Genomic DNA, 26,710 nt, shown 5'->3' on the forward strand with positions numbered 1-26,710 from the left:
AGCAACTGGCTGGACCTGGCAATGATCACATCAAGTGAAGTAGCCAGACACAGAAAGACAAATGTCATCTGATATAGCTTGAAGGTAGAGTCTAAGGTGAAAATGATGCAAATGAACTTATTTGCAAAACAGAAATATACAGACTTTGAACGCCAACTTATGGTTGCCGGGGGTGGGTGGAAACATGGCTGGTAGGGATAAATTAGGAGTTCACAATTAACATATACCCACTAGTATATAAAACAGATAATCAACAAGGACCTTCTGTTTAGCACAGGGAACTGTACTCGATATTTAGGTAATACCCTAAATGGGAAAAGAATTTGAAAAAGAACAGATACATGTGTATGTACAACTGAATCACTTAGCTGTACATCTGAAACTAACACCACACTGTATATCAACTATACTCCAATATAAAATAAAAATTAAAATAAAAAGCAAAGAAAAACAAAGAACTCCTGCCTTTAAAAAAAGAAAGCTTACACTTCATTAAAGAATTCAGCTCCCACCCCACAACTTCCTTTTCTGCCTCATTATTCCTCAAAGCACCAATCATCTTTCAGTATCCCACGTCATTTTCTTATCTGTTTATTGTCTCTCTTCCATTAAACCGAAGGCCCAAGGAGGCCGGGCTGTCTTTCTGCTTTTTTTTTTTTTTTTTTTTTGCGGTACGCGGGCCTCTCACTGTTGTGGCCTCTCCCGTTGCGGAGCACAGGCTCCGGACACGCAGGCTCAGCGGCCATGGCTCACGGGCCCAGCCGCTCCGCGGCATGTGGGATCTTCCCGGACCGGGGCACGAACCCGCGTCCCCTGCATCGGCAGGCGGACTCTCAACCACTGCGCCACCAGGGAAGCCCTTGTCTTTCTGCTTTTTCATGGCTCTCTCTCTAGCACCTAGAATAGTGGAGTTTAATAACAACTGGCCTCGTGAGTTCTCAGAAATTGAACCCAGTTTCTTCAATATCTCCAAATCATCAGAGTTCAGAGATGTATTTCCACCTTCATGTGGTCACTCACTTTCTTGTTTGAAATGAAAGAAAACTAAAGACACCATTACTACTTCTGTATCTTTAGAAACTGTGGCCCAAAAACCAGGACGGAATTTTTACGGAACAGGTAACCTACCCATCTTGGCCTCCTGCCCTAAACCCTTCTACTCACAGCTTGACTCCATGTTTCCCTTCATACCAGGTTCTCCAGAAGACATAAAATTTTCTTGTTCCTCCCATCCACAAAGTCGAAACATACACTAAGGTTTTATCTATTAATATACTGATTCATTCTTAAACAGTGCTGGGAAAATATTATTCACGTTACTCAATTCTGTTAACTAGGATTAATACTACGAACATTCCTTAGCATCAAAGTGACAATATGGGTTTCTGGGGGGTTTTTAAATCTCATATCCTTTAAAGAAAAATGGACACACTTACTAAGGTAAACGATCTAATACTACCGCCACCGACCCCCTCCCCAGCCTCCTGCCTTACTGCAGATCAACGCTTCAGGGATACCTCCACTCTTTTCATCCCATCCACTTCCAATGTCTAGTTCCTTATCTCTCAGTTCCCCACAAGGCGTGGCAGGACAGGGGTTGTTGGAAAAGAGAGGCCAAGCGGGGTAGGAGGTGTAGCGGGGCAAGAAACTAAGAAGGGAGAAAAAAGCGGTACTGCCATTGGGAGCCACCGACTCCCTGCTGAAGTGAAATCTCACTCATCTCATAAACCACAGGCCAAAGGTTAATAGTCCCATCCTAAGTATAACTAGCATATTGAAAGCCCAGTAACCTATTCCCAATTTTTAAAGGAGTGGAAGGTTACCTGACGATTTCTTTTATAACTTTAGCAGCTTTTTCCAAGGATGAAGAGCCAAGCGCTCCAGGCTTAACCCTTATAATTCATATTCCAAAACACAGGTTACTACTTTCTGGAACATGCCATGCACTTGCTCACCTCTGTGACCTTCCTCATGCCCATCATCCACCTGGAAAACCACTACCAAATAGTTTTTATCTTTCTAGGCCCAGCTCAAATATCATCCTCTGTAAAGCCATTTCCAATCCCACCAGTCAGAATTAATTGCGTCCTTTCCTATATTTTTAAGGCATCTGTTCCTACTTCTAGTTGCCAGCAGATCAGAGCTGGTTATTCACACATGTACTTTGCTGCTCAACTATGAACTTGAAGGCACCTTATTCATGTCATCTCCCCAGAGGGCTCAATTAGCTAACTGGAGTGTCATAGTACAATTCACAGCAACATTAAGTAATGCATATATTAAGAGCAAATACACAGCACTCAAAAAGCCAAATGCTACCTCTTTGGAGCATGGAACGCTGCTGTGATCTTTTTCCATCATCAGCCATCTGAGAACATTTGGAATAGAGGGATTTTTCCATGTCGGCCAAGGGTTAACAAATCTCCCATCCTTTCCTTTCTTTGATTTAGTTACATCTTCTTCTAGTCTGTAATCCAGTTTGAAACTCTTCCTGGAAAACCTAGAAGAATCACTTCCTCCAGAATTCCGTGAATTTTGGCGCTTTCTTACTGCTTCTTTAGGATATTGGCAACTTGTCCTCAGGGACTGGTTGCTTTCATTTTCATCCATGTCCTTTCGTGAAGAGCTAAAAAAAAGGGGGAGGGGGAATATACTGAGTTTAACATACAGACATTAAAACATACACATAGTATTATTTCTTAACCAATAAAAATTTCTTCAAACTTATAACAATGTTTCTATTAGGCTCAAACTTTCTTCCTGCAAAATACAATTTTAGAATTGTATTGCGAAATAGAAAAGGTGTTTGCTTTACTTATTACTGCCAAACCTTTAAAAAATTCCTTATGTGGGGCTTCCCTGGTGGCGCAGTGGTTGAGAGTCTGCCTGCCGATGCAGGGGACACGGGTTCGTGCCCCGGTCTGGGAGGATCCCACATGCCGCAGAGCGGCTGGACCCGTGAGCCATGGCCGCTGATCCTGCGTGTCCGGAGCCTGTGCTCCGCAATGGGAGAGGCCACAACAGTGAGAGGCCCGCGTACCGCCAAAAAAAAAAAATTCCTTATGTGCTATAATTCAAAACAAATCTACTCTACCAGCCAGCATTTATACATATGAAAATTTCCCATTTCAATGACATTCTGTAGAAAAAAGCACCTTCATGAATCTGTAATACTTTCATACCTTCATTTAAAAGTATTATTGTTAATAACATAACATAAATAAGAAGGATCATCTTAGTTCCTCCAAGATACTTCAGTAATTCAGATGACTTACGTAGAACCCCATTAGGCCTAGTTATTTTTACTTTGTAGACAATCTGTTACTAATGCCCCCCAAAAAGTACAATGAGTCCAAATCCCCAGAAAGGAGATACACATTAGTTGAGAAACATTTCAATAATGTATTTAAGTGGTTAACAATACAAATTTGAATTAACTCAGATGTGGAACTGTGCATGTAACCTAGCTCTGTGACCTTAGGCAAGTGTCCTATCCTCTCTGTGCCTTGATTTCTTCATCTGTAAAGTGGAGATAATAATACTACCTGCCTCCAAAGGGTTATTGAGAGGACTGAAAAAGCAAATGCAAGTAAAGCACTTAGAACACGTATGTAACATGTATATAGCACATGTAACATACATGTGTGCACATGGTCACGTGCATCACATACATCAGCTCAACGAACGTGAGGGGCTGCTGCTTCCCCTTTCTGTACTGCTCCTACGCCCACTTACACCACGTAACTCAAGGCACTGAAATCCTTGCTTTTGAACGATACAGGATTCCAGACACATGAAAGTGAGACACAGTGCAGTAAGAATATACATTCTTCTTCCATGAATTTCATCTCTTTCCTATTCTGTTAAATAAACGTTTGCTTTCTGTTTAGTCTAAGTGTACTGTGTATACACAATACACAATACTCTTTATAACCCCAAGAAAAATAAGCACAATAACAGAGAAACAAGTATTATTATTATTATTATTATTTTTATTTTATTTATTTTTTTTTTTTTGCTGTACACGGGCCTCTCACTGTTGTGGCCTCTCCCGTTGCGGAGCACAGGCTCCGGACGCGCAGGCCCAGCGGCCATGGCTCACGGGCCCAGCCACTCCGCGGCACGTGGGATCTTCCCGGACCGGGGCACGAACCCGTGTCCCCCGCATCGGCAGGCAGACTCCCAACCACTGCACCACCAGGGAAACCCCTCAAGTATTATTTTTTGACTACAGTGCTGTTTAAATAGAAATATTACCCAGGAAGAGAGGGAAATAACTCAAACCCCAGGATGAGGTACACATACACGTACACTCAACCAGAACTTTTTCTCCCCCAAACTTTCTGGAGTAAATAGTCTATGATCTGGAGAAAAACAGGTGTTAAGAAACCACAGCTCACAAAAGCTGAAGCACCCGCTGCTGCTCAGGCACAGCTGGTAGTGGGACAGCCTGATAGCTAAGGCGGTCTAACCAGTTCTATGTCTTGGGCAAATGACGTCACCTTTCTAGTCCTCAACCTCAATTGTCTCATCTGGAAAATACCTACTTACCTCAAGTGGGGCTTCAGAGGATCCAAGGACATAATAATGTACGTAAAACGCTCGCCACTCAGCCAAGGGCTAATTCTTTTTCCCTAAACCATCTAAATTCTTTAAATTCTATTAGAAAGCAATGGATCTGGGAGAGTTATCTCAGTTCCTCTTATAGAATGGCTTTACCTGGGTCATAATTACATTCAGGCAGAGGCCTTTACAAAGGGCAGAAACAAAGGCCAGCCATTTAAAATTTACTTCACTGAACAGATGAAAATACACAGGTTTAGAGAGTTTCAGTCACTTCTGGACAAGATAATGTCCGACGGCAGAGCTGACCTCACGCCGCCCCGTGTGATGGTAAACAGTTTGTGAGATTGTTTGCATTTGTTACACACAGACATAAATATTCACATACAAACACACATATGTAATAATTCTACCAAATATATATAAAGTATTGGCTCATTGTTTTAAACAATCAAGAAATAAGGGGGAAAAAAGGAAAGGGCACTCTGATTCAAAACCACACAAAAAAGTCAATGCAGGGTTTTCAGACAACATCTAGTTGTCTAGTGTACCTGGGACATAAGCAAGAGAGGCTTGTGAGAGTCGAGGTGGTAAAGGTGTAAAGGACGGGATGAAAAGGATGGGACTGGACTGCGGGCCTGGACTGTGACATTAAGGGGGTTTGGCTACACTCAGGCAACGGGGAAACACTAAAGGTACTTAAAAAGGGCGTATGTGGGGAAGACAACTCTGGTCACAGGATAAAAACAAAAAGGGAGGGGACTTCCCTGGTGGCACAGTGGTTAAAAACCCGCCTGCCAATGCAGGGGACACAGGTTCGGGCCCTGGGTGGGGAAGATCCCACATGCTGGGGAGCAACTAAGCCCGTAAGCCACAACTACTGAAGCCCGGGTACCTAGAGCCAGAGCTCTGCAACGAGAAGCCACTGCAATGAGAAGGCCACACACTGCAATGAAGAGTAGCCCCCCTTTGCTGCCACCAGAGAAAGCCCACATGCAGCAACAAAGACCCAACGCAGCCAAAAATAAATAAATAAAGATTAAAAAAATTAAAAACAAAAACAAAAAGGGAGTGGCTAAAAACTGGAGCCAGGGACATAAATTAGTAGGAAACAGAAGAAACTCAGAACATCCACTAATAGCGAGGCCCTATGCTACGTGTTTTACACGGTGCATTTGAATTAACGTTCCCAGCAAAATTTCAAGGTAGGTATTATGATCTCATTTTTTAAATGAAAAACTAAGAGGTACATAGCAGCCCAGTCAAAAGACGATGAGGCAAAGACTTCCCTGGTGGTCCAGTGGCTAAGACTCTGCACTCCCAGTGCAGAGGGCCCAGGTTCGACCTCACATGCCGCAACTAAAGATCCCGCACACCGCAACTAAAGATCCTGCATGCCGCAACGAAGATCCCACGTTCCGCAACTAAGACCCAGTACAGCCAAATAAATAAGTAAATAAAATATTTTTTTAAAGAAAGATGAGGAGGCAGTGACAGTGAGAAGGGAAAGAATAATTCCAAGAGACAATAAAGCAGCTGAATCCCTAAGAACTGAGAGTCTCTGGATGGCGGCAAACTTTGGCCACTTTGCAGGGCAGGTTGGGGAGGGGGTCAAAGTGGGAGGAGCACCACTAGCCCAGTAAGGGAATTGGGGGAAAGTAAGTGCATATTCGGAGCGTGGAGGAGAAGGCAGATCTCTGCCCCAGCAAGTCTGAGGCGGGGTTTGAGACCACAGGGAAGGAAGGGTCCAAGAGGAAGTGGGCACTGACACCCAGTACAAATGGATGACTCTGGGATCCAGGTTGCTCTGGGGGGTGATGAAAGTGGGACAGCAGCGAGGTTTCCAGGGGCCTGGAGATTGAAAGGACAGTGAAAAATGGGTTTGGTAACTCTTTTCTATCTGGAAGATAAACGTGTTTTAAAGTTGTCTATTCACACGGTCCCCATTTTCTTAACTCCCACTAACTCAGGCTTTCACCCTGGTCAATCCTTGGAAGCAGGTCTCGACCAAAAGCAATCCTTTCTTACATACCCCAGCCGCAACACACACAAAATCCAGACTTCAGGAGTGAGCTTTTTACAGGCAAGTCTGATTTAAGAAAAAAAAAAGGGGGGGGGGACCTCCAGAGGATGCCCTTTACTCTCAGAATGAGGGCAAAGGTAAGATGGCCCATGAGGGTGTGTATTTCTAGACCCGCCCACACTCTCCTCCGTTCCAAACACAGGCCCTTCATCTATTTCTTCAAATGCATCATGCTCCCGCCTCAGGGCCACCTTGCCATCACAGGGCTTTTGCACACGATTTTTTAAAATATCCTTGGGGTGGGAGGAGGGAGTAGCATATGGACGTGGGTACTCACAGGATTATGTATGACCACAAACTGTGTTCAAAACAACACAAAATGCTGGCACTATGGTGCACCATTTCACACTATGCACTCTAAGTGTGAGATGATGGGAAGGAACCAGAAAGACATAACCTGAACTGCGACAACCTGGACTCATTCTTTTGGAGGAAAAGTACTAGAACTCCGGCTGGTGAATGCGCACAATGATGGGCTCTGTCAACAGGTGGTCCCGTGACCAAGGAAGCATCAGCTCGTGGAGACGTACCAAGCCTGCCTGAGGGCTGGGTCATGAGAAGGCTCCGCATCAAACATCACTCTTCTGGTCACTCCGTAGTGGATACAGCAACAATCTCACAAAGGTCATCCTTAAATATCAAAGATAAAATGACAGGAAAACTAGAACTAAGGAAGACTGGATCCTGCTACGTTAACTAGCTTTCAGCTTTGCCGATTCAGAAAACATACCTAGCTTTACATATCAAGGCTGGAGTTTCCTTATTTAAATGTAGCAGATTTCCCTACTATTTCTTGTTATATATCCGTCTCCAAAGTTAACAACGTTAAATGAAAACTCTGCCTTGACTTCAGGCCAACACTAAGCGCGAGGGGAGGGATATACTCATGAGTCCATGTACACCATCAACAACCTGTGCTTCAAAAGGGAGGTTCAAAACTTGATGAAGATCTTTACGTTATACTGATGTTCATCCAATTTAAGACACCATGAATTTGTAAGGCAGTTATTTTATGTGCCACTAAGAAAGTTAAAATGTTATCAACTATAATTATGTCATGCACTGTATGATTCATCCTGATATGGGTGGTATTAAAACCAGAATAAAATGTCTGTCTTAAAACTGATGAAATACACCATTTTATAGTGTGCTCCTAGGTACTATGTATTAAGTTTCTGTTTGCTTTGCTTTCCTTTAGCTTTTTAGCAAAACTGGTTGTTAAGTCAATAAACTGAGTTAAAAATGAAATTCACGGAAAAACAAAGCAGTATTTTCTTTGCCGATGCATGTCGTGTACATAACTCCCACAGGACATTCTCTATTATCCAGTGTACTTCCCATGCTTGGGACATATCTGCCCGCCCATCAGTCGCCTAAATGCCTGGGGGGTTAACACCCTTCTCAAGGGAAATCTGTACTGCATGCAAAGGGAGGGGAGGACAGTTTACTTTTAACCTGCAAGGCCCTGTGCAGACATTTCAGTGAACTGAAATAGTTTCATTAGCTATGTTATCTAGCAGTGTATTAAAGGACGCTTTTCTTCACTAAAGATAGGAGAGCAAGTATAAAATCGTGAATTCATAGGCAGGAGACAAGATGGCGGAGCAGAAGGATTTGAGCTCATCTCCCCTCATGAAAACACCAAAATCACAACGAACTGCTGAACCACCATTGACAAAAAAAGATTCAAACCTACAAAAAAAGATATTCTACAGCCAAAGACAAAGAAGAAGCCACAACAAGACGGTAGGAGGGGTGCTTTCACAATATCATCAAATCCCATACCCGCCAGGTGGGCAACCCACAAACTGGAAAATTACTATATCACAGAGGGTCTTCAACAGAAGACAGAGCTCTGAGACCCATGTCAGGCTCCCAAGCCTGGGGGTCTGGCATTGGCAGGAGGAGCCCCCAGAGCATTTGGCTTTGAAGGCCAGTGGGGCTTGAGTGCAGGAGCCACACAGTCCCGGGGGAAACAGACACTACTCTTCGAGGGTGCACACATGGTTTCATGTGCACTGGGACCCAGGGCAAAGCAGTGGCTCCACAGAAGCGCCTGCAGGCTCCTGCGCTGGGACGCCTCAGGCCAAACAACCAATAGGGTGGGAACACAGCCCCACCCATCAGCAGACACTGCTTAAAGTCATCCTGACCCCACAGCGCCTATAAGCACACCCCTTGACACGGCCCTGCCCCCCAGAGGGACAAGACCCAGCTCCACCCACCAGCAGGCAGGGACCAGTCTCTCCCACCAGGAAGCCTGCACAAGCCCCTGGACCAACTTCACCCACCAGAGGACAGACACCGGAAGCAAGAAGAACTACAATCCAGATCATCCAGACAGAAAATCAATAAGGAAACAGAGGGCTTAAATGACACATTCGACCAATGTACTTAATTGATACTTATAGAACATTCCATCCAAATGCAGCAGAATACACCTTTTTTTTTTTTTTTTTTTTTTTTTTGCGGTACGCGGGCCCCTCACCACTGCGGCCTCTCCCGCTGTGGAGCACAGGCTCCCGGATGCACAGGCCCAGCGGCCATGGCCCACGGGCCCAGCCGCTCCGCGGCACACGGGATCCTCCCGGACCGGGGCACGAACCCGCACCCCCTGCATCGGCAGGCGGACTCTCAACCACTGCGCCACCAGGGAAGCCCAGAATACACATTCTTGAGTGCACATGGAACATTCTCCAGGATTGATCACATGCTGGGCCACAAAGTGAGCCTCAGTAAATCTGAGAAAATTGAAATCATATCAAGCATCTTCTCTGACCACAATGCTATGAGATTAGAAACTAATCACAAAGAAAGAAAACTGTAAAAAAAAAAAAAAAAAAAAAAACACGTGGAGGCTAAACAATACGTTACTAAACAACCAATGGATCACTGAGGAAATCAAAAAATACCTAGAGACAAATGACAGTGAAAAGATGATGATTCAAAACCTATGTGACATAGCAAAAGCAGTTCTAAGAGGGAAGTTATAGCAATACAGTCTTACCTCAGGAAACAAGAAACATCTCAAATAACCTAACCTTACATCTAAAGCAACTAGAGAAAGAAGAATAAACAAAACCCAAAGTTAGTAGAAGGAAAGAAATCATAAAGATCAGAGCAGAAATAAATAAAATAGAGACAAAGAAAAGAACAGAAAAGATAAAAGAATTTGAAGCTGGTTCTTTGAAAAGATAAACAAAATACATAAACCTTTAGCCAGACTCATCAAGAAAAAAAGGGAGAGGGCTCAAATCAATAAAATTAGAAATGAAAAAGGAGGAACTTCCCTGGTGTCCAGTGGTTAAGACTCCATGCTCCCAATGCACGGGGCATGGGTTCAATTCCTGCTCGGGGAACTAAGATCCCGCATGCTGCATGGTGCAGTCAAAAAAGAAAAAGAAAGAAAAAAACAAAAAAGAAGTGAAAAAGGAGAAGTTACAATGGACACTACAGAAATACAAAGGATCATAAGAGACTACTGCAAGCAACTATATGCCAATAAAATGGACAACCTAGGGACTTCCCTGGTGGCACAGTGGTTAGGAATACGCCTGCCAATGCAGGGGACACGGGTTCGAGCCCTGGTCCGGGAAGATCCCACATGCCAGAGGGCAACTAAGCCCGATGCCACAACTACTGAAGTCCAGGCACCTAGAGCCCGTGCTCTGCAACGGGAGAGGCCATCACAATGGGAAGCATGCGCACCTCAACTAGAGAAAGCCCATGTGCAGCAGCGAAGGCCCAACGCAGCCAAAAAAAAGGGACAACCTAGAAGAAATGGACAAATTCTTAGAAACGTACAATTTTCCAAGACTGGACCAGGAAGAAATAGAAAATATGACCAGACCTATCACAAGTACTGAAATTGAAACTGTGATTTAAAATTTCCAACAAGAAAAAGTCCAAGACCAGATGGCTTCACAGGCGAAGTCTATCAAACATTTAGAGAAGAGCTAACACCCATCCTTCTCAAACTATTCCCAAAAATCGCAGTGGAAGGAACACTCCCAAGCTCATTCTATGAGGACACCATTACCCTGATACCGAAACCAGACCAAGATACCACACAAAAAAGAAAATTACAGGCGAATATCACTGATTAGCATAGACACAAAAATCTTCAACAAAATACTAGCAGACAGAATCCAACAATACATTTAAAGGATCATACACCATGATCGAGTGGGATTCATACCAGGGAGGCAAGGATTTTTCAGTATCAACAAAGCAATCAGTACAATACACCACATTAACAAACTGAAGAATAAAAACCATATGATCATCTCAATAGATGCAGAAAAAGCGTCTGACAAAATTCAACACCCATTTATGATAGGGGCTTCCCTGGTGGCGCAGTGGTTGAGAGTCCACCTGCTGATGCAGGGGACACGGGTTCGTGCCCCGGTCCGGGAGGATCCCACATGCCGCGGAGCGGCTGGGCCCGTGAGCCATGGCCACTGAGCCTGCGCATCCGGAGCCTGTGCTCCGCAATAGGAGAGGCCACAACAGTGAGAGGCCTGCGTACTGGAAAAAAAAAAAAAAATGAACAGGAGCTTAAATCCTAATCACTCTTCACTGAGACAGAATTAATTGTTTGAGAGAATCTGCTGGGAATAAAATTACAGGAGAAGCAAAAGTAACCAAAGGACAATGAGACAAAATTCAACAAAGGGCATTCTCACTAAGTCTACTAATTATGGAGATAAAAATTGAAAAATCTTAGGGAATACTTCAGTAGTTGAATTCTATGGTGGTAAAGTGGTGACAAAGTGGTAGAGACCAGAAGATGCCTACCATAAAATCTAGTCCCCCTTTTCTCCTCAGTAACAGAATGCCAGTTTTACTTAGGGTAGCTATGCACCAGTTAATGACTACATTTCCACACCTTCCAGCTAGGGATGGCTGATGCGATCCAAGCAGAAGTCTTATATGGGAAAGAGAGGCATTCTGGAGTCTTCCTGTGTCCTGCTGCCTGGAGCCATCTTGAGCCATGAGTATCACGGCCACTTCTAGGAATGGCATCGAGGACTAGGACTTCAGACAGAGGCCACGTACCAAGGCTGGACCCTGCAACTCTGGACTTCCCCAAACTAATCCTAACTGATACAATGACCATAACTTGGAAGTTTAGGGAAGCTATAAAAACACACAAGGTAACTATCCAAAAATAGAGCCTTCCTAATCCAAACATGGGTACACAGAGCAGCACCCATGACTTGCTATAGGTGTATCGTTTATTGAGCACTTATATGGGTCAGACATTTTATACACATTCATTATCTCATTTAATCCTCACAGCATTCCCTCCAGGTAGACAGATATTATCCTCACGTCACAGGCGACATACCAGAGGTTCACCGAGGTTAGTAGTTTACCTGAAGTCAAAAAGCTGGTAACAGTCGGACCTGGAAATCCAACCCAAGTTGATCAGACTCCAAAATCCACGCTCTTTCCACTAATCATGTTGAATATGCAAGGAAAATCCAATAAATTTATCTTAAACAGATACCTAGGTTCTAAAGTTAGTTGCATACAGCCAACAGTATGGTCTCACTGACAAGGCTAGCCTTTCTTGCTTTCAACAATGTCTTTTTTCTCCAATGTCTTTTTTCTCCTCTTTCAAAGTAAAAAGCACTTAGTAGACATTCAATAAATACCAGTTCCCTTATTTTTCTTTTTATAAATGTATTTATTTATTTATTTTTTTTTTTTTTTGGCTGTGCTGGGTCTTCGTTGCAGCGAGCGGGGGCTACTCTTCATTGTGGTGAGCGGGCTTCTCATCGCAGTGGCTTCTCTCATTGCAGAGCACAGGATGTAGGCGCGCGGGCTTCAGTAGTTGTGGATCGTGGGCTTCTAGAGTCAGGCGCAGTAGTTGTGGCGCACAGGCTTAGTTGCTCTGTGGCATGTGGGATCTTCCCAGACCAGGGCTCGAACCTGTGTCCCCTGCATTGGCAGGTGGATTCTTAACCACTGCGCCACGAGGGAAGTCCTATAATTGCCCTTTTAATATTACACGGCGATTTCAAATGATGTAACTATCCTATTTAATTGCTAAATTATTTTCGTTTAAAATCACACAGAAAAGAATAATAAATTAGTCCTATATTTCAGTCATATAAACAGAAAATATACATGGGGTCTTGAAGATATTTCCCTTGCCTTGAAAAGATGCCTTTGAGTTCATCCAGCATATTAACCACCTGGCATTTTATCCTTCCAGCTGTAAGAATTTTTAATCAAGTCCAATGAAGAGACACTTTCAGGTAAGAGGATCAACACCTCGGGGCTTTCCCAGTTTTAGCACTGAAAGTCCTGTATCCTGGGAATGCCCTCAGTCCTGGGAAAACCTGAAAGACTGATCACTCTGCAGCCGCAGGGTACCATATATATGCATAGTAATGCCTTCAACAAAATGTATTAAAATGTGGGCAGTGTATACTAAATTGGAGATGAGCTTTATCATAAAGTATGATTTTAAGATATTTGGGCAGCTAAGCAAAAAGAAATTATAAATCTCTCCATAATCATGCTTAACCGAGAGAATGTTGCCGAGAACATCACACGTTTATGTCAAATTCTTCTGTGATCATATTCGATACGCGCTCCGGCATTCACATTCACCCAGTTAAAACATGGGCTCCGGGGCTTCCCTGGTGGCGCAGTGGTTGAGAGTCCGCCTGCCGATGCAGGGGATACAGGTTCATGCCCCGGTCCGGGAGGACCCCACATGCCGCGGAGCAGCTGGGCCCGTGAGCCATGGCCGCTGAGCCTGCGCGTCCGGAGCCTGTGCTCCGCAACGGGAGAGGCCACAACAGTGAGAGGCCCGCGTACTGCAAAAAAAAAAAAAAGGGCTCCGAAAGGCACGCATACATTTACACACGATGGGCAGCTCGTCTACATATAAAATTCAGGCACTGTATGAGGAAAGAATAAGAAAGGAATGGACTTTCAAGTAAGAATTTTAAAGTACGAACAGTCCCCGACTTACAATGGTCCAACTTATGATTTTTTGACTTTACAATGGTGCAAAAGCGATACGCATTCAGTAGAAACACTACTTCGAACTGTGAATTTCCATCTTTTCCCGGGCTAGTAATATGTGGACCAAAAGATACTCTCTTCCCTTGCTGGGCAGAGACAGCAAGTCGCAGCTCCTAGTGGGTGACTGGGGTCGCTGGCTAGCCATCACCAGGGTAAACAACCCATACACTTACAGCCATTCTGTTTTTCACTTTTACTATAGTATTCAGTAAAGTACATGGGATATACAACACTCTCCTATAAAATAGGCTTTGTGTCAGACTGTGGACTAATGTAAGTGTTCAGAGCATGCTTAAAGTAGGCTAAGCTATGATGTCCAATAGATTAGGTGTATTAAATGCATTTTCAAATTATGATATTTTCAACTTCAGTCACGTTTATGAAGATGTAAACCCATCGTAAGTCAGGAAGATCTGTACCTCATCTCTGTGAAATGGTGGAAAAGTCTAATTTTGACGTTTCACTTTTGTGGCATCATGAGAGGCTAAAAACTCTTGCAAGAGTAGAAATACTAGAGACTTCCCGAGTGGCACAGTAGTTAAGAATCTGCCTGCCAGTGCAGGGAACACAGGTTCGAGCCCTCGTCCGGGAAGATCCCACATGCAGCAGAGCAACTAAGCCCGTGTCCCACAACTATGGAGCCTGTGCTCTAGAGCCCGCGAGCCACAGCTACTGAAACCAGCGCGCCCTAGAGCCCGTGCTCTCCAATGAGAAGCCACCGCAATGAGAAGCCCACGCACCACAAGAGTAGCCCCCGCTCGCCGCAACTAGAGAAAGCCTGTGCACAGCAGCAAAGACCCAACGCAGCCAAAAAAAAAGTAGAAACAGGAAATCTGTAAGTTAAGGGGTTGGACCAGCCACATACGAAGGTCCTTTCTAACTTGAACACTCCATGACTCAAGTCAACATTCTGTGACCCCTTTCTTTTACAGGAGACGCAAGTCAGGGCAGAGAGGTACATGGCACTCCAAGGGTCCAGCTCTGTCTGGTGATGGAGCCTGGACTGCTGATTAGCCAGATTCTCACCTGAATTATGCCTAGCAACACTTAGAACCAACAGAGCATGTGGTCAGCAAGGGGAGATAAATGATACCTTTCACCTCATGGTGGGTATTTCACTTGCTTTAGCTCATAAACAGATACACTGGCCTCAAATTTTAAAAAGAACTTCGAGCTCAGAACTTCTTTAAACCATCATTACTTACTTCAATCACAGAACAGCACAATACAGATAGTAGTACTTTGCACGAACTCTCTAAACAAGCCAAAGGAATGAACACAGTAACTTGAAAAGAAATCAAACATCTCTGTAGTTTGAAGGACCTTCAAAATACAGAAAACAACGTTCAGAACAAATGATTGCGGTCGTCCAGTTTTCCTAGCAACAGGATCTTCTGTAAGCAGATCAAGTGTCTGCCCGTTTTAAGGGGTGCCAGGACAATGAGGAAGCTTGGCTTTTCTACATTCTGGCCATTTCATCCTTATAACTGAGAGAGATCACAGAGGAGCACGGACGTCTACAGGCATCTTGTACTGTCCCTTGAATCTGGGAAGGCCCTCCAATTAAATACACAGGAAAATCTGCTGTCCCCGGGGGGAAAGGTGAATTGTTCTAGGTAGCAGGCGTATACTGAGTGGATTTTCAATCATTTCTGAATTTATGCTGATCCATCTAGATGCCAGCCCTGTGCCCCCATAGCCAATGGTAGTTACCACTCACAACCAACAGGTTTAGGGCTGTAACTTATGGCTGTGATGCTGACCAAAGTTTGCTGATCCCAGCCACTCTTACCTTGGCTTTAGTTGGTACCCCCCCTTTCTAATAAGCAGCAGCTGTGTATACGCGTATGGGGCCAAAGGCCAGGGCTGTTGTGCTAAGGAACCCCGGGTAAATTACTAAAATCTCCCAGGCTCTCAGTTTTCTGTTTCCCTCATCGGTGGAAGGGCATTAATAATCTCACATATTGTACGTCTCTAAAACCAAAGTAAATATAAATACATACAAGAATACTTGAAAGAGTTTTGTAAATTATAAAGTTATAATACATTATTTAACCAGCTGAGTTGGCAAAAGACTATCTCTGACATAACAAGACTGCCCCTGGGGATGTATGAGTTCATACATAATCTGTCACAAAAGTCTGTTAATAAAATATTTACTTTGTTATAAGGTAGAAACTAACAAACCATTGTAAAGCAATTATACTCCAATAAAAATGTTAAAAAAAATAAAGTATTAAAAAAATTTAAATACACAATAAATGGTTATTAAATTCAAAAGACAAGTCAAGGAAAGCAGTATAGATATAGATAGGTAGAATTTTTCGGTATTCTAGCAGTTAGAATAGCACATTACTAGACTCTCATGCTGGAAATCACATGGGTGATTTTTTTAATGCCAGTTTTACATATGCCCTCACAGGCCTTCGGGATAAAGGTGCTCGTTAACCATTAATTATGTGCTCAATCCATTTCCCTAGTAATACTTCAACGAAAACATTTTTTACTTGTATGCATTTCAACCTAAAATGCCCAGATCAACACAGTCCTTCAGCTACAGCCATATTCTAATTTACAAAAAAAGAGCAGAATGGAATGGAAAAACCCACTCTATCTGTTAGGTAGTTAGACATTAGCAGCAAGGAGGTGACAGTGGCGAAAAGAGGGGACTAGTGGAATTACACCCCGACCATCTGACGACCCTCCCCTGACTCCACTCAGAAAGGGGGAAACTATGGTCGTGTGGCGAGCAATTTATCCTGATAAAGAGGGAGCACAGTAACACAAGGGGACTTCCCCGGGCTGTGCGTGCCCAGACTAGACAGGCGTATAACCTAGAGTAAACCAAACTCATTATGCCATCATTACAATAAAATCTGCAGGTGGTTTTGCCGCCCCCCTTGGGCTTTTCTTAGCGAATCAAGGGTAAGCGCATGCGCAATAAGGAACTTGTTACCTAGCCCGGGACTGTCAATCAAATAATGACCCCCTGTCACTCACCCACGATTGCCCCCGCCTCCTCGCAGAGCGCTCCTTATAAACACCCTTAAATTAAGCCTGCACAGGAGCTCCTGGCTTCACTTCGCAGAAACAGCCCGCTCTCCCTCTAAGAGTATATACCTATGCTTATAGGCTGGTTTCACTTCGCAGAAACAGCCCGCTCTCCCTCTGAGAGTGTAATTATGCTTTAATAAAACTCTGATTTGTGCTTAAGCCTTAAGTGGTAGTCTGCAATCCTTTGCATGCTATCACAAGGACCGAGATTGCTGGTCCGGGTCTTCCGCTGACCTCCTCGGTTGAAGCTATTTTGACACTACCCACGCCAACCCGGTAACATAACTACAGCTATCTACCACTACAATGAAAAAGCAGAATGAAACAACAAAATTAAAGGCAAATAGTACTTTGTCAAACACGGACAACATGTTCTTAAAAATTTCCCCAATTTCCCAAGCCCACTAATACTCAAAGTAACATAATACCCTTTTCATACAGGATGACTGTATCATCTAAAGCATAACCAAAACCAAAACCCGATGACGGAATGCTTATATTAAAATATCAGTCAGTTATAACTGACTAATTTAAAAATTAAATTTTGCAATATGAAATCTGTACAATATAATTTGAAATTGTGAAGGAAAATAAGAGTATGAGAAATACACTATTTTCATCCCTTGGAGACATGAAATTCTTGCAGCAGGAAAGCCAGCAGAATGTAATGAAATAAAATCTGAAAATTGCGACAATATCTTCAGTTAACTTAAAACAGTTTGAATTGAAATCAATATCTCTCTTACATTTTAAACAGGCCCTAAATTTCTTCTCCAGCAGATCTAAATTTTCTTGCAACAAAATCAGACTACTGTGGGAAATAGGTAATCTTTTTAAAGATTACATAACTTCTTTCTAAATGATATCGACGTCTGCGGCTAAATCAAAACCAGTGAAACTGAAAATAGAAATGGAACTGCTAGATATGCATTCTTAACAAAGACGGAAATTATTTCTTAATTTCCAGAGAGCTGTATCTCAGGAATGACTTTCTCAATAACTTAATCAGAATGATCAAATAGCAAACACTTGATGCTAATTAGCCAAAGTAAACCAGGTGAGTCATATTACAACATATATAGAACAACTGCAATAAAGACAAGGCCGAAAACCTAGCTACTTTTTGAAGGTTAACTTTTCTCATACTCAATATTTTCCAGGTTCAACTGAGATGTGATGCATCTCAGACTCAGGAGCCTGTATCAGCGTATTTATCTCAACTACCAGGATTACAGCTGAAAAATAAAAAAACTAGCTGAATACCTGGTCTGAAAAGCCTGCGATAATATTCAATTTGAGAAACAAACGACCACCGAACAGAAAACTCAAGAAAGCGCCGGCTTCCACCACCTCGCCGCACCTTGCTCCAATCTTTCTTCATTTCTATTCCATGGTTAGTTTTCAAGATAAAAGGGGAGAAACCTGGTGGAACGGATTTTTAGAAATAAATACTACAGGTGAAGCAGAAATAAATTGCTCCAAGGAAGTTGTCCACCCACTCATTTACATACAACCAAAAAATACACCCACATGTATTCCAATCGGTGAAGATGCAACCTCGTGATTTGCAGAGGAGATTGGACTTATAACAAATCCCAGAGACGGCTACTCTCCCAAGCGAAAAAAATCATGTGGCTCTTCATCCAGGCAGCCTCAGAGATGCGGGCTCCGCACCTCGTGAGGTGCGGAATTTCAAACGAATCCCTGCCACTCACAAGTGCAGCATCTCCGGGATGAGGCAGGGATCCACCCACATTCCGCTCTACTCCCGGAAGAGTCCAAGCAGCCCCAAGCTGGGGAGTGTGGACCGTTCCACCCAGAGACCGAGAGAAAGCAGGCGGAGCCGGGCGAAGGAAAGGCGCTGGGGTGGGGGGTGGGGGAGGCAGGGAGGCGGGCACGGAGCGCGGGCTCACCTGATGCGATGGTCGGTCAGGCGCGCGCGCCGCCGCCGCCTCTGCTGCTGCTCTTCGGCTATGGGACACAGCGCCCCGGGACACAGCGCCCCAGCGCAGCGGGAGGGGCGACGGTGGCCAGCGCCCGGGTTCCTCCGCCCCCGGCCCCGCCGCGCCGGCTCCGCCGAGGGCGTTAACAGCTGGAGGCAGCGCCTCAGCGCTCGCCGCCTCACCATCCTGGGGGCGAGCCGGCGCCGCATCCGAGGCCCACCGGGCGCCCCCACGCCGCGCGGAGCCCTGGCCGAGCTAGATTCCGCTCCACGTTGCCCGGTCACTCACTCATTGTGTCCTTCGAATCTGGCAGCCCCGCCAGCGTCAGCCCCGCGCCGGCCGCCGCTCAGGCCTTTACCAACATGGCCGCCCCCGCTCCCGCTCCCGCCCCCAGGCCCCGGTGCCGAGGCCTTGTTGGTTACAGGAGGCGCCGCGGCACTTTTGCCCTTCCTGGCCGGGCCCATGCTTCTCTCGCACTCTGCGCAAGCCCTTCTGACACCAGACTTGCTTTCCTGTCCTAGACCTAGAAGCTAACTTTCAGATCGCGTGAACACCTTCTAGAACACCCGCCCTAATTGCTAAAATTAAATGGGATCTTGGTGGCCTCTCGTAGCCTGCGCGATCGTAGTAGCACCTGGTAGCAGGATACTTACAACCTATGGTGCCACGAGCCCCGTAGCGAAGAAACGAAACTGTAATTTGAAGTGTGTACAGTAGGTATGGAATATTCACGGCAAGCATTTCCTTGTCACGGTCTGTGCTCATTAACTATTAAAAAGATGTCACAGCTTCCTGGTATACACAGTTCTCAACTAAATTTTTTTTTTTTAAAAATCTCAGGATGATGACAACGGAGCACCAAATTATGATTCACAGCTTTTCCCAGGTTTTCCTTTTTGAACTGCAGGATGAAATTTACCGTTTCAATCAGTAATTTAAGTATAGACAGATGGAAATAGAATTCAACAATGGGTGGTTGGGCAGAGATTCCTCTATAAGAGTCCTCGGGGGTGTGTCCACGGGCCAGAAAGAAATGCCCTCTGGGACTAGGAATGCAGATACGACTGGTGGAAAATGCAAACCAAATGCAAACGACTGGTGGGAAATGCAAACCAAACTATTTTGCCATTTGAAAGTGACCGTGCCAGTGTAATAGCGTAGTAATGTAAAGAAGATTATGCCAGGTGTGGACTTTTACCCCCTCAGGGTAGCTTGCAGCTGTTGTTGAAACTTATTCGCTGAAGTGTGATTAAGAGCTGCTTGCTTGTGGGCTGGGCTGAGACGGCACTCACTCAGTGGTACCTGAGGTGCAACAGAAAAAAAAAAAAAGACAAAGCGCTACAAACCCAAACTGTAAATTGAAGCTACTGTTAGTTCAGGAGGTCTTCACAATGCTCTTGGCTAAGGAACTTTAAAAAGATGCCCTCTGTTCCCCTCACTCCAATTCTTTATGATGATTTTCAAACCTACAGAAAAGAGAGATGCCTTTTTGTTACACCGTTTGAATAAACTGTGGACAACAAAATCAATCACCCCTAAATATTTCAGCCTGCCTCTTCTAAAGAAAGGACATTCGCCTCAATCACAATACCATTAGCACACCTAAGGAAACAATTCCCTGATACCATTTAATGTTCAGTCCAGTTTCAAGTTTGTGTGATTGTCCCAAGAATGTCTTTTATAGCCTTTTTATTTTCTGAACTAGGCTTATTAACTGCCTAGGCTCATGCATGGCATTAGCTTATTATGTTGTTTAAGAAGCAATTTGAAACGTTCGCTTGATAACTCTTCCCTACAAACTTACAGATAAATGGAGACAAATGTTTACAGCTTGTTTTTCACTGAGACCAGGTGCTTTTGATAAGCACATTTATGTAGACCAGGAAAGTCTAGGAGGAATGAACAGTAACCTTTTAGTACAACAGAGATAATTGAAGCTGTATTAATTAATGTTTATGCTTTCTAAACATAAACTTTTATGTAGTTTACTACATAAACTTTATGGATTGTGTTGTAATTTCTACTTGACTTCCAAAGCTTAATTTTTCTAGACAAGGAAAAGCTGTTTAGTAAAACAATTTCTATCACTCCAGGTAAAACCTCTAGCTTGCCCTGCTTCACAGTACAGAGCAGAATGAACGCTGTGCCTCTCACTCATGGTTTAATTTTAGATCCTGACCTGCTGAACGGGGTTTTATTTGTCCTTCCTTCTTACGCCACCCCTAGGAAGTCAGGCATGCAGCAAATAACTGTTTGTCTTTTAAGCTGTCACTGTTAAAACAACAGGCCTAAAATGGAGTCACTTATGCTAAGCTCCACATCACCAAATGGAGACTTAGAATGTCAGCCTCTCCCAGAATAGGAATCTTAAACCAGTCAATCAGGAATCACCTGGTCAGCACTAGTTAATCGGCCTGATAGATCCGTGCCATCCCCTAAAGGAAAGTGACCTGTCACAACCAATCCACTTTCTGCTATTATAACTTCCTGGTCCACTCCCTTCTGCCTGTAAAGGTCTTTCATTTTGTACAACTCCTTGGAGCTTCTTTCTATCTGCTAAATGAGACGCTGCCCAATTCATGTATCATTGAAAAAAGCCTATAAGATCTTTAAAATTTACTCAGTTGAATTTGTTTTAACATTACTTCATTTTTAAATGTTAATTAATGCTGTAAAGAAGATGGGCAAATTTACACAGTTCCCTTAAAGTGGCTGGTGGCCAAGGTAACGTTTCTGGAGACTAGTATTAAATGAGCTTATTTTATTTAATATATTTTTTAAAGATTTTTTCGATGTGGACCATTTTTTAAAGTCTTAATTGAATTTGTTACAACATTCCTTCCGTTTTATGTTTTGGGTTTTTCTTTTTTTTTTGGCTCTGAGGCATGTGGGATCCCAGCTCTCCAATCAGGCATCGAACCCACAATCCCTGCACTGGAAGGTGAAATTCCAACCACTGGACTGCCAGGGAAGTCCCACATGAGCTTATTTTAAATACTTCACAAAATGTTAGTTAAATTACTTCTGGGAAACCAGATGTAAACCAATGTTAGCACAACAGCTCATCTGTAAAGCGAGTTCTGCAATCAGTACGGTCCTTTCTTCTCCCAGCTCCAGGCCTAAAGGCACAGGGGACTAGAGCACAGCGTGACTACTTACTAGAGGGCTTTAATTCAATGTGTATTTATAGCAGCACCTGTGGAATTCAGTTAACTACTGAGTTCACCTCCAGTTAAATCCAAATTTATCTGCATGATAATTAACAATCTATAGATAACTCGGAAAAGCAATAAGGCAGCCAACTTCTACATCAATGCTCTGCCATTAACTACATCTTCGACCTTGGAAAATACCCGTCCCACCTCACCAGGCCCCCACTCCTACCCTCCAAAATGACTGAAGTTTCCGTGGCCACTTGCAGTTGTAACATTTGGTGACTCTATAAAAAGGATTTTGGGGGAAAATATGTGAAGACAGCATGCCGATTACAGGGGGAGTTGGATTACATTAGGCCAATGGTCAGCAAAATTTGACCTGAGGGCCAAATCTCGCCTGCCTCCTGGTTTGTTTTGTTTTTGATCCAAACTTTTTTTTTTTTTTTCAGAATATAAAGTCCTCAACATGTATATTATAGTGATACTTTTTCACTTCTTGTATTGGGGTAAAAAACACATAACATAAAAATGGTTAAGGTGGTAAATTTTAAATGTACAGTTCGGTAGCATTAAGTATATTCACATTGTTGCAAACAGATCTCCAGAACTTTTTCATCTTGCAAATCTAAAACTCTATACCCATTAAACAATACCCATTCTTCCCCTACCCCCAGGCCTTGGTAACCACCATTCTATTTTCTGTTTATGTGGATTTGACTATTTAAATACCTCATCCAAATGGAATTATCCAGTATTTGTTTTTTTTGTGACTGACTTATTTCTCTTAGCGTAATCTTCTCAGGGTTCATCCATGTTGTATTGCAGCACGTGACAAAATTTTCTTCCTTTCTTTAAGGCTGAATAATATTCCATTTGCCACATTTTATTGATCCATTCATCCATCAATGGACATTTGGGTTGCTTCCACCTCTCAGCTACTGTGAATGGTGCTGCTATGAACATGCGTGTGCAAATCTCTCTTCAAGACCCTGCCTCCCATTTTTCCAAACAGATACCCAGAGGTGGGATTGCTAGATCATATGGCAATTCTATTTTTTGAGGAACCTCAATACTGCTTTATTGATCTGAAACAAATAGACTGCCAGATATTTCTCCAGCAAAGATGGACTTGGTATCAGCAGAGAACTGCAGTTCGGGGTCTGCAACCATGGTGAGCCATGTGCAAGTCTCCGTATAGCAAGGGAAGGAGCACACTTTTATAGAGGAGAGAAGGAAGTTGGGAGGGCTCAGTAAACAAGGAGTCCATGACTTCTCATTGGCTGAATGCTTGTCAGGAAAGTAGAAGAGTCTTTCTTCTTCCTGTTGGGCTCTACTATCATCGCAGGGTGTGAGAGCTCTCCCTTCTGGTCTCCCAACTCTATTTAATGGAGGTTTCCGTTTATTAAATTTTTAATACTTTCCATAGTGGCTACATCATTTTACAATTCCACCAATAGTGCACAAGTGTTTCAATGTCTCCATATCCTCATCAACACTTGTCATTTTCTGTTTTCTAGATATTAGCCATCCTAATGGGTATGAGGTGATATCTCACTGTGATTTTGATTTGTATTTCTCTGATGATTACGAATCTTGAACATCTTTTTGTATACTTGTTGGCCATTTATATATCATCTTTAGAGAAATGTCTATTGAAGTCCTTTGCCCATTTTTAAATTGAGTTGATTTTTTGTTGTTGAGTTATATGATTCTTTATATATTCTGGATATTAACCCCTTATCAGATATATGATTTGCAAATATTTTCTTCCATTCCATGGGTTGCCTTTTCACTCCATTAGCTGTGTCCTTGATGCACTAAAGTTTGTTTGGTATAGACCCATTTGTCTATTCTTACTTTTGTTTCCTGTGCTTTTACTGTCATATCTAAGAAATCATTGTCAAGTCAAATGTCATGTTTTTCTTCTGTTTTCTTCAGTGGTTTTATAGTTTTAGGTTGCCACCTGTTTTTGTGTGGCCTGTGAGCTAAGAACGACTTTTTTACAGTTTTACATGGTTGGGGGAAAAAAAATCAAAATCAAAAATAATATTTTGCGATACCTGAAAATTACATAAGGTTCAAATTTCAGGATTCATAAAAAAGTTTTATTGACATAAAGCCATATGAACTCATTTACATATCACCTGACTACTTCTGCACTAGCGGGGGCAGGGCTGAGTTGTTGCAACAGAGACATATGACCCACAAAGCCTAAAATATTTACTATCTGACCTTTTACCAAAAAATTTGCTGACCTCTGTGTTAGGCTATTTTTTTTTTTCTTTTCTTTTTTTTTTTTTTTTTTGCGGTATGCGGGCCTCTCACTGTTGTGGCCTCTCCCGTTGCGGAGCACAGGCTCTGGACGCGCAGGCCCAGCGGCCATGGCTCACGGGCCCAGCCGCTCCGCGGCACATGGGATCCTCCCAGACCGGGGCACGAACCCGCATCCCCTGCATCGGCAGGCGGACTCTCAACCACTGCGCCACCAGGGAGGCCCTGTGTTAGGCTATTTTTAATCATGAAACTTTAGATGCATTTAAAAAGGAAAAGTGAAAGAGGAAACCAAAGTCACCAATACATATGTATTTTGTGATTAAGAAAAATTATTAGATTTCCAGGGTTTTTTTGAACTTTTATATTTGAGTTTATTCTTCATTTAACTTTTTTTTTTTTTTTGCTGTACGCGGGCCTCTCACTGCTGTGGCCTCTCCCGTTGCGGAGCACAGGCTCCGGACACACAGGCTCCGCGGCCATGGCTCGCGGGCCCAGCCGCTCCGCGGCATGTGGGATCTTCCGGGATCGGGGCACGAACCCGTGTCCCCTGCATCGGCAGGCGGACTCTCAACCACTGCGCCACCAGGGAAGCCCAATTCTTCATTTAACTTTTAAAACACCAGTTTTAACTTTAAAAACACTGCTTGTGTTGAATATAGACTTCAATTTTTAATCCTTATTAGACTGTCAGGAGGAATCCACTGACAAATTAACCAGAAGAATATGGGAAGACCTGCCGTGGTTTTCTCCAATGAAAGAGGAGCCCTCCTACACCTAAGTGGTTCAAAGAATATGATTTGAGGGACGTCTTCTTCTGGGCACACTGATTGTGAAATATCACTCATTCTTTGTTCTTGTGCTTTTTTGCTAATGTTATTTTGGGTTTCCATGCAGCTGAATTACACAGTTACAACACAAGATTGGAATTTAGAATATAGAATCAAACATTTTCCAAAATCTAAACATCAAAAATTGACTGTTAATGTTGAAGGCATTACATCTTATTTATCCTCTTCACCCTAGCTAACTAAATATTCTATCTTATGAAGGTCGGGCCCTAAGATAGATACTTTCTCTAATGACTTGTTGGATTAATTGAACTTCTTTTTACATTCAGTTTGCTGCCCAAAGAAACTTGACTTGGTTCCTTCACATTATGATGCTTTCATTGCACTGCTTTGTGCAATGTGTGGGGTACCTCTGATTTAGGCATTGCTATTCATAGCAGTGAGTGTAGCTCTGGCCAGACCTGCCACTAGCATATACAGAGCCCAAGGCAAGAGTATTAACAAGGGACATAGTCTACATATCTAATGATTTAAAAGTCATAAATCAAGCTGATACTTGGTTAAGTAAAACATATTCGCTCCTCCTACCTTGACAAAATACACCTTCATAAAGACAAGGAAGCCCAGGTTCTTTGGAGTTCTCAGCCTCCCCAGAGTTCTCCACCAGACCCTGGCCACCCGTCTGGGAGAGCTAGCCTTTGGTCCATGATGTCAGCTCCAGAGCTTTGCTCTGTACCGTGATGGCCTGGAGCTTACCCATATGAACCCTTCCCTGTATCTAAGTTCCTTCCATTCCCCAAAGAGCCACTCCTTGGCCACCCATGGGCCTTGGGATGCACACAGCAGTGTGCTGCCTGACCTCAGGAGGATGGACATGGGGAAGAGGTTTGTGAAGGCCCTGGAAGCAAGCTTGGGAGCATTTTGGCAGGACTCCAAATTCCTGGGTACCTGGAGAGCATTTAGACAGGTCCCCATGGCACACCCGAGGAGAGGTGCACCCAAAGGAGGCCAGAGTGGGCTCTCAAGCACAGGGCTTTTTACCTGGGTCTGAGGGTAAAAGACTCAGAACAGTCTTCAGCATGTCCCAAACTGTACACACAGCCAATCCAGAATCAAAAACTGTGAACTTCCCGCATCTCTAAAAAAGCTTACTCAGCTAGTCACGTGGCTCTGCCATCAGTGATTTTCAGGAGTCCCTTAACCCTTTTTAAATTGCCAACCACATTTCCAGCACAATGTTAATTCAACTTGCATGGCATTTATTATGGGCAGGGAGAGAAAAGACTTCTTCTTGCCTTCTTCCCCCCAGACCCTTCCGGTATCTGACTGTCCAGAGGCTGAGCAACTAATGAGGGTTACTTGTCCCAGTCTTTCCCATCTACCCCTAAATTCCCAAGTCTCCAGCCACAAAGAGGTGTGTGTCATCTGCTTCCAATTCAAGAACAAAGAATACTGTTCTCTGTGGTAAACTGAAGAATCCTCTCTTCCCCAGAAAATATTCACCTCCTAAGCCCCAGAATCTGTGAATGTTACCTATGTGGCAAAAGAGACATACACATGTCATCAGGGATCTTAAGATGGGGAGATTAGCCGGGATCATCCAGGTGGGCCTTAAATGTAATCACAAGGGTCCTCAGAAGAGGGAGCGTAGAAGGTCAAAGAGAGAAGAAGTCAAGGCACTTCCCTGGTGGTGCAGTAGTTAAGAATCTGCCTGCCAATGCAGGGGACACGGGTTCGATCCCTGGTCTGGGAAGATCCCACATGCCGCGGAGCAACTAAGCCTGTGCGCCACAACTACTGAGCCTG

The 26,710-nt window shown here is 43.6% G+C and overlaps 1 protein-coding gene across 4 annotated transcripts in view; it reads right to left on the minus strand.

Moving 5' to 3' along the window:
- Nucleotides 1–26,710, minus strand: part of NAPEPLD (N-acyl phosphatidylethanolamine phospholipase D) — an 80,197-nt gene that overhangs the window by 26,411 nt on the left and 27,076 nt on the right. For 2 of the 4 annotated variants that reach the window (XM_060108149.1, XM_060108148.1), the window contains one exon: nucleotides 2,320–2,626. In XM_060108149.1, the coding sequence (XP_059964132.1) occupies nucleotides 2,320–2,610 (291 nt within the window). In that variant the 5' untranslated portion in view covers nucleotides 2,611–2,626. Of the gene's footprint in view, nucleotides 1–2,319; nucleotides 2,627–18,274; nucleotides 18,430–18,657; nucleotides 19,009–26,710 lie in introns of those variants that run through there. The other 2 variants (XM_060108146.1, XM_060108147.1) reach the window with 2 other exon arrangements.

The sequence above is a fragment of the Mesoplodon densirostris genome, chromosome 9 (genome assembly GCF_025265405.1).
Source record: "Mesoplodon densirostris isolate mMesDen1 chromosome 9, mMesDen1 primary haplotype, whole genome shotgun sequence".
NCBI lineage: Eukaryota > Metazoa > Chordata > Mammalia > Artiodactyla > Ziphiidae > Mesoplodon > Mesoplodon densirostris.